This window comes from Volvox carteri (genome assembly GCF_000143455.1).
Source record: "Volvox carteri f. nagariensis unplaced genomic scaffold VOLCAscaffold_24, whole genome shotgun sequence".
Classification (NCBI taxonomy): domain Eukaryota; kingdom Viridiplantae; phylum Chlorophyta; class Chlorophyceae; order Chlamydomonadales; family Volvocaceae; genus Volvox; species Volvox carteri.
This window is the reverse complement of record NW_003307567.1, coordinates 466163-478642: the sequence shown is the minus strand read 5'-3', so window position 1 is coordinate 478642 and position 12480 is coordinate 466163. Positions and strand designations below refer to the sequence as shown.

The following is a 12480-nucleotide window of genomic DNA, read 5'->3' as shown; positions in this document are numbered from 1 at the left end:
ATATACAGTATGATGTTGGTCTCCTCGCGTTACATATGGGCAGACTGTACATATACGACAAAGAATGTACGGTGAAGTACAAACAGTCGTACGTGGTACTTTAAAATTCTAGCGAAATTCACTTCACCACATTCTGTGACCGATGCCGATGATGGTGGTGATTGATTGCGCGTGCGCGGCAGATTTTAACCGGAGAGTGGAAGGAAGGTTTGCTAATGGTGAGTAGCGTTTCAGTTTGTAAACTAAGTTATGAATACAGTTTTATGTAAGTCGCGCTTTTGGGTCATATGTAATTACGTAGCCGCAGTTTACGTAATGTATGTATGTATATATGTGTACAGTGGCGAACATGTTCGAGGGCATGCTCATGAAACTCCAGGGGTAGCCCTTTCAGCCCCTCGGGCGGGAGACGCTTCCTTCCGTAGTAAACCTGTTGTCATTGATATTACCACACTATTTAAGGGCTCAATGTGCACGAGAGGAAATAGAGAGAGTAAAAACAGCTGGCTTTTCAAATCACAAAAGAAGGCTCGAAGACAGCAGTGAAAAGAAGCTCAAAACGCGTCTTTATCAGTCCTCATACGACATTGCTCAACATGTGACGACGGCGCAAAGCAATGCCGCTCCGAAACCAGCCGACCACGCTGCCGACGCCCACTCCGCCTGTCCGCATTGCGTCTACAGCTGCGATGCGAACAAAGCACTAGCACGGTGTTAGCTGGCCGCATGCCCCAACCACCCGTTGAACTAACCTCAAACCCCCCAACAACTAACAAACCAACCGCCAGCCTGCCCACTAAGCTATACAGAGAGCTTAGAAGCCGGGGTGGGTGTTTGGGTGGGTGGTAACAAAACCGCTGCACATCACCCAAGTCAAAAATGTTTATATATCTATTATGTTGAAGCCTTTAACCTGTCGTGGAGCATGTGTCGCGCATCAACACTGTCGAGGTGTGAACACCGTGCCGAGCTAAAGACCTCCCCGTGTGCACCTCACTGACTCAGCGGCCCCCAGATTGCACTGCAATGCTCTGGAAGAAGACACGGCAAGACGAGTCGTCAGGTACTGCGGACCAGTAAGGAAGTCTGAACGTCCGGAACATCCCTCGGCTGGTACCTTACCGCCAACCTCCCCCCCTCCCCCCCTCCACACACACACACACACACACACACACAAACACCTGCGAGTGAGTCCATGAGGGAGCCGACCTACCGCGTCCCACGCACATACATACATACATACAGGCAGATATTAACACACACACACAGACACGCACCTCTTGACCCCAACAAGCCAACCAATTTACCCGCATAACCCCCGCATCACAAGGGAGGCGATTTACTAAAGTGGAATTTTTCTTTGTACTACAATGTACTGCATTCTATGGCACTGCGCTTCAGTCACGATTCACATCAAGCGCCCGACTTGACGGGGGAAGGCGGGGGAGGAGCGAATACATCGTCGAGGAGGAGGGGGAGGGTGAGAAACCGTGACACTGTTCCCGAGCCCCCGAGCAGTGTTGAAAGATGTTGTTCAGTAATATTGACAGTGGGGAGGGGAAAGCTCCATGAGCACAAAAAAACGCATAAACACAAGCAAACCAAGGAAAGGACGACGAACTCCCAAAAGAAGGTAAGAGGATACCATGGCTGTTACTCGGGAGGTGAGAGAAAAACAAAGATGGAAAAATTGTTTTCCAGACTCGCGGGGAGGACGACTTTGGAACGCAAACCAATTGTGCAGTCAAGATCTCTGTAGAGGTGGGGTTCGGGTACTTCGTCGAAGCAGTGAAAGAGAACCAAATCAAAGGGTGGATACAGCAGGAGGCGAAATCCTTCTTGAGGACATAAATACATGCATACGTACGTACATACATACACACCACCTCTTACCCCTCCCCCTCTCCGACACACATACGCAAAAACAGCTGACTTTGTCCCACACAGCGCGACGAGCGTCATGAAGTTTGACATTACCATCCCCATCGTGAAAGTGGTGATGTGAACTGCACACGAGCAGCGGCAGCAGCAGCAGCAGCGGCAGGAGGGTAGAATTCAGGAAAGCTGCCGGGGGGGTTCGGTGGTCCCAGTTTCGGAGCTTACGATGTACGGCAGTCAATTCGCCCTAAAGGCACCCCGTCATGTCATGTCATGTGAACACCGCCCCAAACCCCTAATTCCCGGACAGACACCCCTCCCCATCCTCCTCCTCCCCTCCCCTCCTAAAGCCCACCGCACTTTACCCTCCCCCCGTACACACGCACACCCACGTCCTCCTCAACAACCCCCGCGCTCAGCACAAGCCTCGCCCGTTTCGTCGACGTTCACTCCCCCAACAGCTCCCCCCTTTCCGACACATAGCACTACACAACCACACAAACACGTGCCTTAACCCCCCTCCACGTGCTCCACTGCCCAGTCTCCCCCCCCATTACACAGCATCACGCCGGTACTCCCTAACCTCTTCAAACCACTTTTTCGTCTTTCTATAAGGCCCACTCCGTATATATATATAGTGATTCTAATGGTCTGCTCCACTCGTATAACTGGAATGCGTTTCTGTCTGTCTGTCCGTCGGTCTGCTGCTTCAAGACGAGTTCAGAGGGGGTGTCAGATTGTCAGTGTGGGTTGAATACCCTGGCCTCAAGCCGCGTCCAGCTGCCCTGTCGGGACTCCGCTCCCGCCCACTCCACCGCCGTGTCCGGCATGCGGGTTTGCAGACTGCGTTGAAGTGCCTATTTGTGTGCGTGGAGGGGTGAGGGGGTGAGGTGAGGGGAACGGGGCGCGTTAAAAGGGAATCTGAGGCGGCGGCACGACTGGGGGAGGATTTGGAGATGCCAACCCACCAAATGTATTCACCGGCCGGGGGGGGGAGGGAGAGAAGCCAAGAAGAGAGGAAAGAGAGAAAATGCTGCTGCCACTGCTGCTGCTGCCACTGCCACTGCTGCTGCCGATCTACCCTCAACCATACATCGCCCAAGCTCCAAAGTTACCAGTCGCTGCAAAGAAGTCAACCACTACGCGTAAACAACGCGTAAATTGTATTACAACATAAGAGTAGTTCTATTATAACATTATAAAATGTCTGCTTTAAACGCCTATTATGTAAAACATGCAAATTATACAGGACATCAAATAGAAAAAAAATCCCCAACGTCCCGTTGCCTTCCCCCCCCCCACACACACACACACCGCCAGACCTGCAGCTGTCGTGCATTTTCCCGATTAACGCATGTACGACCGTCGACCCACAACGTCAACCGCCGCAGCCGCCCGCCGCTGCTCCTTCCGAGTCTTGCCAGGCCCATCATGCAGCAGCTCAGCCCGCAAGGTAATGCGACATCCAGCTCCAAGAGGTCCGTCAACGACGCCAGAGACGCCACGGCGGCGGCGCCGGCGGTGCCGCGAGGAAGGATTAGCTCCAGAGACGTGACTGTACGACACCCAGCCACCGCCGCCACCTGCTCGTCGCTGCCCCATACGACTGGCGGCAGTAGCAGCCCCGGCACGTGCTGCTGCTGCTGAGGCATGGCGGCCGGCATTGCCGTCGTCGCCGCCGCGGTAGCGCCGGACCAAGCCAAGATACTGCCGCCGCCGCCGCCGAAGTCTGCAGCGGCGGTGGAAGCAACCGTGATCGGAACCGCGGCAGCGGCGCCGCCGCCGCCACCTCTGGCAGCCGCCGTGCTGGCGGCAGGCGCCGCCGCCCCAAATGGGCCGGCGACGGCAGCGGCGGCGGCGGCGGCGAAGGCTGGCGGCGGCATCATGCCGGACAGAACTACTCCGCCACTGCCGTATTCCTGCTCCGGTGGCAAAGTATATATCACGGCAAGGGACCGTAACGCCGGCATGGCGGCGGCGGCCGGCATCATGCCGCTGCTGCTGAGGCAGTTGATGACCCCCAGCGCCGTCAGCTGCGAGCACACCCCCAGCAGCCCCAGGGTGGGGACCTTGCACTTGGACAGGTACAACTCACGAAGCTGAGGCAGCGGCGCCACGGGTGCCACGCCGTACAAGAGCTGCGAAGCGTTGTTGCTGTTGCTGCTGCTGCTGCATTCGCCGCCGGCTGTGGCCGCCGTGTCCATGCCGCACCCTGCGCCGCCGAACCAGCCCGTCGGCAGCCCCGCCGCCGCCGGCCCCGCCGCCCCTCCCGCCATCGCGGCCTCCGCCGCCGCCACGGATGACGACGGCACCCCGCACGGCGGCAGCACCACGGAATGAAGCTTCAAGCTTCTAAGATTCGACGGCAGCCACGTCAGCAGCAGCTCTCCCGCCACCGCCGCCAAGCAATCCGGGTCCGGCTGCTCTAACCGCAGCTCCTCCAGGCTGGTTAGCAACGACAGCGCGTGCAGGTTCTGACACTGATCAACGACAAAACCGACCACCGTCAGGCTCCGCAAGTACGCCGGCGGCGCCGACAGCAGCCGCGGCGGAATGCCGTGCCCGGGTTTCTTGTAGCACCAACACCCGCACGAGACGTCGAACAGCACCAAGGTCTCCAGACCGGTCGCCCCCACGAGGTCGAGTTTGGAGTGGGAGAGGGCGTCTTCGGCGCCGGACAGTACGGTCAGGGATTTGAGTCCAGGGAGGGCGGAAAGCTCCAGGGGGGTGGCGCAGCGGGAGGGCTCAGGGTAGGTCTCCTCCACGATTTCAAAGGTAAGTGCGGAGACGTGTTGCTGCGGGCCGTGGGGGTGTGTTGGCAGACAGACCCGAGAGAGGGATAGGGAGGAGAGGGGAAGTAGGTGTGAAGGATAGGGTAGGGGGTAGGGGAAAAGGGAAAAAATGACGGTATTGGAAAAAATAATGCAGACGTTCCAAAATGCATGTGATGGAAAATGACAGAGTGACAACAACAACAACAGCGTCCCTCCCGTCTTGTCCGTGCTTGTCCACCGTTGTGCCCGTCACTTCTCTTTCTCGACCCTCCAAAACACACACAAAAAACACGCGCACCTGCAAGGCCGGCGTGATCCTCTTAAGCGCCTTCTGTAGCTCTCCCGACATGCTCTGATTCTGCGTAAGCTGACACCGCAAATGCTGAGTCACCAACGGCCGTACGGCAACCGGCAACGGTGCCACCACGGCACCAGCCCCAAAGCCCATCGGTGCCATCGTTGACGGCGCCAGCAGCCCTCCACCCACCCCCACCCCATCACCTTCATGTAGGGCTGCGGATGCTGCTGCAACCGCTACCGACGCAGCTGTAGCGTCGGCAGCATGACCCACCATCATTGGTTGATTTCCCCCTATTCCCCCTAAACTCTGAAACTGACAAGCGCCCGGTGCGGATGGTGGTGGCGGCTGTGTCACCGGAGCAACAGAGTTCGTAGCAGCTGCGGCTGCTGCGACACCATCCATGGCCGCATCACCTCCGTCCCCCCCTGAAACCAAGACTGCCGCAAATCCTGGAGGCCACTGCTCTAGAGGCCACCGCTCCGGTCTCCGGTCACATGGGAGACATCCGAGCTCTCGTGACCCTCCGGCGACCCCCGCCGCCGCCGTCTCGTTACTGGGGTGCGGATCCGCCAACGGGGGGCCCCCAGCAGCCCCCATAGGGCCCGACAACAACATACCGGACCCAGCAGCACCGCCGCTGCCGCCGCCGTTTATGCCAATGCTGCTGGTGCTGGTGCTGCCGCTAACAGCACCGCCGCCGTGGTTGCGGCTCGGGGCGGCGGCAGCTGCCGGCGGCCACGTTGGAATGCGTCTCGTCCCCGCCGCTGCTGCCGCTGCCGCCGCTCCCCGCCGCTCCTTCCCTAGTGCCGTCGGCACCTTGTGTTGATGGTTAGATGGCGGCGGCGGTCTCCACCACTTGGCCTTCACATGACCCGAGTATTTGCACACCACGGACAGCTCCTGGAGGGCAGGCAGGCTGGAGAAGACGGTGTTGGCGTCCACTCGCAGCTGCTGGGACCGCCACCCGGATTCCTTTGCGTGTGTGTGGGGGGGCCACATACGTGGAGAGAGAGGGACAGAAACAGAAGTGATGGCCGCGCGGCGATTGTGGGATGCTAAGTGGTTAGGGGCGTATGTATGTACGTATGCATGTATCCTCATGATGAGGGAATAATCCATTTGAGGAGATGCAAATCATAAGCCCACCCACCCACCCACCCACCCACCCATACATACATACATACACACCACCATAACTACGCGAAAGGGACAACGCATATACAATACACACGCGTATACGCATGTAAACAGCGGAAGAAGGGTCAGGTCCCAGTACATGCCCCGTACAGAATTCGCAAATGGACGAGCGAATGGAAAGAACCCAGATCGCAGGTCCACCTAGGAAGACAGGGGAGCTCCGGGATGTGTGTGGTCATGCGGTAGGAAGGGGCTGGTAATCAGGTGATGTTGAAACGGGGGGTTGCTGGGCCTTGCTTGTTGGTCGGCGTGGGTTGTAAGATGGTGACGGTGTGTATGCTGACGTGGCGACGGCATGCAGCTGCTGCTTGCTTTGGTGCCGTGTTGCTGCACTGCACCCCTGCTCCAAACTTCAAATGACACCACCAACTTCAACTTATTCCCGCTCTCGCGAGGTCTGAAAGTACAAAATAGGAAACCGTGAGACGACCAGGGCTTTGATTCTGTTGGGCGTGTGCTGGTTTATGTGTCAGAATGACGAGGCTGCAGGTGGGTTCCTGGGAGTGAAGTTTTGTGATTCCTTCCTCTTTCGCGCGAGAGCACGGCGGGGCGTACCGCCCAGGGCCTACCTGCAGGACGAGCCGTGTCAGATGGCCCCAAGATGCCAGCAAGGAAACATCCAGGAGCTTGATCTTTCGTTCGTTAAAAGAATTAAGATCCAGGTTCAGCTGCAGCACCTGGAGACCAAAGTCCTGCAGCGCCAGGAAGTGCTCCTCGAGCGCGGTCTGGATTTTCTCGCGCGCGGTTCGACGAAATGTTATGTCTAGCACGAGTTTTGTTGTATAAGGAAACGCCCGGACAAACGCCCGCATGAAGGTCCGAGCTTGCGCTGCCCTATGCTCGCGGATTTCTAACCGTGCGGTGTGGACGTTCAGGCTAAACGCCCTCCGCCAAGGCCTGCAAACCGCTCGAGCATTGCTGATTGTGTGAGGATCCAGGAAACGACTGATATAAAGGAAAACTCCCTCCGGCAGAGCAGTCCAGTCAGGTCCATTGGAGCAAGCCCGCTCAGATAGATGTAGTGCGGCAAACCCCAGTTGGCCACTGTTACAAACTCCACTCTGTCCACTGGCAGCATACCGGTCGTATCTTTCGAGGTCAGTATCCATGTTGTTAGTCAAGAACACATCGTTTCATAACCAATACTGCTTCCGGTATTTGGCTTGCGGATTAGAAGGAGCAATAGGGTTTGTAGAACAATGTGATTCCCGTCACAAAAGAGGCAATACGTGTCGTACTCCGGTTCGTTCATGCTGGCTGACAGCTTTTAGGCAGTCTACCCTATGATTGGCACATAAAATCCCAAAATTTCTAGAGGACGTTAGCGATGCTGCTGAGGCGATGCTATGTCGAGCCGCTACAGTCGGCAAAATTGCGTCCCGGTGTGTCAACGTTCATGCAACTCTGGTGAATTGGCATTGTCCGCCCTTTGGTACTCTATTTGATGCTCTTTATAGGAATAAATTTTGCATGCAATATGTCTTTCCGAAATATTTTTACTGTTCAGACAACTGAACGGAACGAAACCAAATGTCGTCCTTGCATCCTTCCCCATGCAGGGGCACCTGACGTGATGCGGCTCGGCAACAACAGAAGGATCAATAACAATCAACGTGCCGCACTCCTCCGCAGCCGCCATACCTTCTTTACGCCCATCACCACCTCCATCTCCATTCCCATCTGCGCCGCGTCCAAGTCCTCTCCACCTCCACAAGATGCAAAAACTGATGCACAATTTTCCCGACTGGATGGGGCGCGCATCTCCCAGCAGCGCTCCACCGCCCTGTTGGCCCGCCTGCTCGAATCGTCCGACCCCACCGGAGTCGCCCGTCAAAGCTTAGAGGGACTAAACGAGGACTTCTTCATGACCGGCTCAGCCTACCTCACCCTGGTAGGGCGGGCGGGCGGGCGGGCGGGGGCCGGCTTTGGCTAGGTGGTGTGGTGTGGTTACAGTGGGCTCCAGACTCCCGAAGAGTAGAGCCATCGGGCCAGCTGGCCGTGCACTGCAGTAGAGACTAATATACCAATAGAGACCATCACCTCAGATAATTAACCGCTCATCGGTAACCGCTCCCGTGAGCACAGCAATTTGCCTGATATAATTCTCAAGAAGGGGTGATGTGCGCCAACAGAATCCCAACCTTTCCGTGGAATTCCCAAAGCTGCGAAACCCTGAATGCGGCCCCAAAAGTCAACAATAACTTGACAAATGGCTTCTTCCGTAAGGGAAGGGCCAGGTAACAGTGCCGGGTTGGTTTTCATGTTTGCAGCCATATAACGTCTCCCATGCTCCATGGCTGACATCGCAGCAAGAGCCACAACATCCCAAACACATTGTTGCACTGATTGTGGGGCTTGGACAAGCCAAAGTTGCTCCCTTGAGACTGGCAATCCTATTGAAAGAGTAAGTTGATCTGCTACTGCCTGTGCCACCGGACAGGCCCAGAAATGATGACAGCGAGGGGATACACCTCCCACTGAATCTACTGGATAACCACATATTGTTGGCCGCGACATCCTAAGATGGGAATTTCCTAACATAGGCACCCCATCAACCGCGAGACGCCACCAAACCTCTTTTTGTTAATTTTCCCACCGTAAATGAAACCATAAACGATGGAATGTCCGTTGCAAAAGAAGAATAGCTTCATCCAATATCTCAGAAGAGCCCGTCGCCTCTTTGATGAAGAGGGTATGGGCCACACGGCGAGCCATCGAAAAAGGTGAAAGTTGCATATTAGTCGCTATTTTAGCGGATAAATGTTGGAATCTGATTGGAGGCCCTACACCCCATCTCCAACCAAGCCTCGACACTAGGGTTTGGGTAACCGACTCGATGGAGGGCACCATCGCTTCCCTAGATTTTACACTCAGCGGCAACAAAAGACTAGCCGCCTGTCTCCAATTCGCTGGGATATCAGCTAAAAGAGCGCCAATAGCATCCATACATTCCTGCCATTTACGATAGGTGCACAGAGATTTAGCTAGTGGGGTTTGCGGTTGGAGGTATTGATCCACTATTTGATGCCAAATGGCTAGGTGGTTGATCGGATGGCATATCGGGCGGGCAGAGGAAAGGGGTGCTAGAGGGAAGCTACGGGCGGCCTCAGTTCTCTTGTTCCCGCGGAGCGAAAGGGGGAAGAGGAAGGGGGCAACGCAGGGTCAAGGGGGTTGGAGAGGCGAGAGCGCAGTGGTATAGGGGTGCCCTCCTGGGGGCTCCGGACACGGCGAGCATTCGCAACAAGATCTACCCAATCCCAAGCCGTACCTCTATGCATCAAGAGCTCTCCACGGGAGCTCTTGGCCACCGGTCCCTCCCTCCCTCCCTCCCTCCAGGACATTCCCCTTCCATTTTTGAATTCTCGATGGCTTTCCCCCCGCCTGCACTCGCAATTTGCGCTTCTTCCTCGTGCGTGATGCAATCCCGATTCCAATGATGTGTATATGTGTAAGGACAAAAGTATGTATGTTGAAGGCTCCCCTCTGCAGCAGCAGCAGCGGGGCATTATCCGGGCCCCCCCCCTCTCTCTCTCTCTCTCTCTACCTCCCCCCTCCCTTTCTCTCCCTTTCTCTCCCCCTCTCTCTCTCTCCTGCTCTCTCTCTCCTGCTCTCTCTCTCTCCGTGTCTCTCCCTCGCTCGCCGCTTGCAAACGGAAAAGCTACTTACTGCATTGCCAGAGGGGAGCTCCCCCGGGTGCTGGTCGCCGCTTGCTGGCATGTCCTCTATGAAACCCCTAGCACGTCCCCCCCTGGCATATCCCCTAACGCCGGTGCTGCCCCACCCTTCATATTGTCAACACCATATCCATAAACCACCAAATGCACTGAAGCCAAACTTTTGTCAAACAACAAAACAGCTTCGAAACGACCAAAAACAGACCACTCCAAAAACGTGGAAAAACATTCCTTTCTTTGGATCCCGGTTTGGGCCCCATCCAGTAATCATAATCATATCCGAGGGTGATGAGGGGGCAACCTCATCGGTGGCCGCTCTCTCAGCGCCGTTCCTTGTTTACCTGCCTCCTCCTCCTCCTCCGTATATATCCTTAATATTCTGCACCACCGCAAGATGTCTCATCCTACCTCCTCTCACGTCTCATCTACCTCCTCCTCCCCCAACCGCTATCCGACTCACCACCACTGCAGGCGCGCAAGGACGGCAATGCTGACGTGGCCGACCGCTTGGAGCGAGCCCTCACAGCCGCGTGGAAGGTGAAGCAATCGAGCCTGAGACCGGAACTGCAGCTCCTGAACGACCTCATCCGCGCGGAAACTGAGGCGGAGAGGAAGCAGGTGTGGTGTGGGTGTGGGTGTGGGTGTGGAACTGGATGTTTGTGTGTTTGCATGTTTGCGCTTTGTATGTTGTGTTCAGGGGTTCATGTTTGTTACTTCTATCCACACGCATACTCGCATTCATACTCCTAGTCGTACTTGTGGGGTGGTTGATTCATGTTCTGGTAAAGCAAGCTTGTCGTAACTTTCTTACTGTATGTCTCTCCTTTCACCTACCTGTGACTCACATGTGCCCCCTCACTTACCACTGTCCAGCCGTCCACCCATCCTTCCCAACATCGCTCCATGTCACCCTTCCTATGTATGTACGTATGTATGTATGCATGTACATGTATGCACGTGCATACAGCTGTACATCTCGGGCGGGTCGGACCTGCTGAGCACGTTGTCCATGAATGATCGCTGGTTCGCTTCCGCTCTGGGCCGTATGGCTGCGGATGTGGAGCGGCAGCCCCCAAACCAAGGTAAGGCCCAGCTGTTGGGGAGACTAAGGGCCATTCAGAAGGAGACGGAGGCGCTGGAGAAGCAGCAGAAGCACCAGACGGCGAGGCAGCAACAGCAGTAGGAAAAGTGGTGTGGTGTTATAGCTGTGTTATAGCCATTGCTTTGTTTTTGGGCCCCCTGGCGTTGACGGACAACCTTGCATTCGTGCGGAACTTGTAACAACTTGTATAGCTATAGCAGGGAGAGCAGCAGCAGCAGTATTATAGTTGCAGTGAAGTGAAGTGATTTGTTTGGTGGTGTAATTGAGACGTAGGAGGAGATTGCAATTATGTGTGTGTGTGTGTGTGTGTAGCGATATCAAATCTGAAAGAGCTGCACTTGTGAGCAGCGGAATGATATTGAACACTGATGACGTTGTGCTTCCGTGTTATCGTTCCGCTGACCGATGTGTCTGCTTTGTCGAAACGACAGCAAGGATGCGGTCCTAGGATGGGGATCGGTCCTGGGGGCGTTTTCGGTTGCTAGACCTGAACGCGTGCCTATTGACAGTCTCTGTTATTCGTCGTCGGCTGGTTGACAGGATGGATGGGTGGATGGGTGGCATGGAAAGGACGAGCCCTGCATACGGAGGGAGAAAAACGAGTGTGCCTCTTTCTTATTCTGTTGCGCCGCCGTACGACTGCACGGAGCGTGTACGACTGCATTGCGGTTGTGCTACTGCATAGTGCTGGTATGACACAACATTGTCTGGGTATAACTGCTCTGCGCTGGTGGACAGGGATTAACTAACAACTGATTTTCGACTTGTATTGGTTAGGAAAGCTCCATTCGGAAATTCCCCGGTCGCTGTGGTCGTCACAGTGTACGAACCTCCGTCACACCGCGGGTGGTTACCGCCGCGTGGCATGAATGGATTTCTGTGGGGCTCGAACCCACCGCATGAAGCCCGGAGGGGGTCAAACCAGGTGTCACTGCCGTGAATTCCTGTATACCTACAACAACACATCATCCGCCGTACAACAGTCAGGTGAACATGGCTTGTGTACATGTAACCCGTACGGTGGAGCAATATCACGTGGCTGAAATAATTATTTTTATCTGGGCCGTTCTTCGTAAGCTTGTTGTTGCTGCTGTTTCTGCTGCCAGCCGCCGGCCAATCATGATTGCACTCTAGGAACATGTAATCGACCCCCAGTTGAGCGCCTTACGCCGCCAGTGCCCCACCCAAGGGCACATCGGCGGTCTTCTTTAGAATACTGTGTAAGAAATAAGAAAAACAGTAGGGTGCTGGCTCGTCCAAGGTAGTCATGTATACACCACATTATAACGGACACAGATTATTACATAAGCCGGTAAGCTACAGGCAAAAGCCGTAATCGACGTGAATGGCGTATTTAGGTTACGTGAGATATATGAATGAGTAAGCTAATTTTTTATTTAAAAGCCTCTTCTAAAATATCAGCACAAATTTGTACCGCTATCTTGCTGTAGTTGTCAACTTTTCTTAATTACTAAATCCTTCAACAGCCAAAAGCTTGAATTCTTTTTAATAATTTAGAAGAGAAGAGATAATCAAGAAGAGATAATCAAGGAG

The 12480-nt window shown here is 55.0% G+C and overlaps 2 protein-coding genes across 2 annotated transcripts; one reads left to right on the top strand and one right to left on the bottom strand.

Moving 5' to 3' along the window:
- Nucleotides 1-2618: 2618 nt before the first annotated feature.
- Nucleotides 2619-7115, bottom strand: VOLCADRAFT_117847 (uncharacterized protein; the record flags this gene model as incomplete). The annotated part of the gene is made up of 5 exons (XM_002951455.1): nucleotides 2619-2735; nucleotides 3201-4673; nucleotides 4951-5034; nucleotides 5770-5925; nucleotides 6720-7115. Coding segments are annotated over 5 exons (2226 nt in total), but the record flags the coding sequence as incomplete, so codon positions are not given.
- A 381-nt stretch (nucleotides 7116-7496) lies between these two features.
- On the top strand, nucleotides 7497-11007 carry VOLCADRAFT_92060 (uncharacterized protein; the record flags this gene model as incomplete). Its single annotated transcript, XM_002951543.1, has 4 exons — nucleotides 7497-7532; nucleotides 7847-8041; nucleotides 10296-10442; nucleotides 10792-11007. The coding sequence occupies 4 exons, from the start codon at nucleotides 7497-7499 to the stop codon at nucleotides 11005-11007; spliced, it is 594 nt and encodes a 197-aa protein (XP_002951589.1).
- Nucleotides 11008-12480: the final 1473 nt, after the last annotated feature.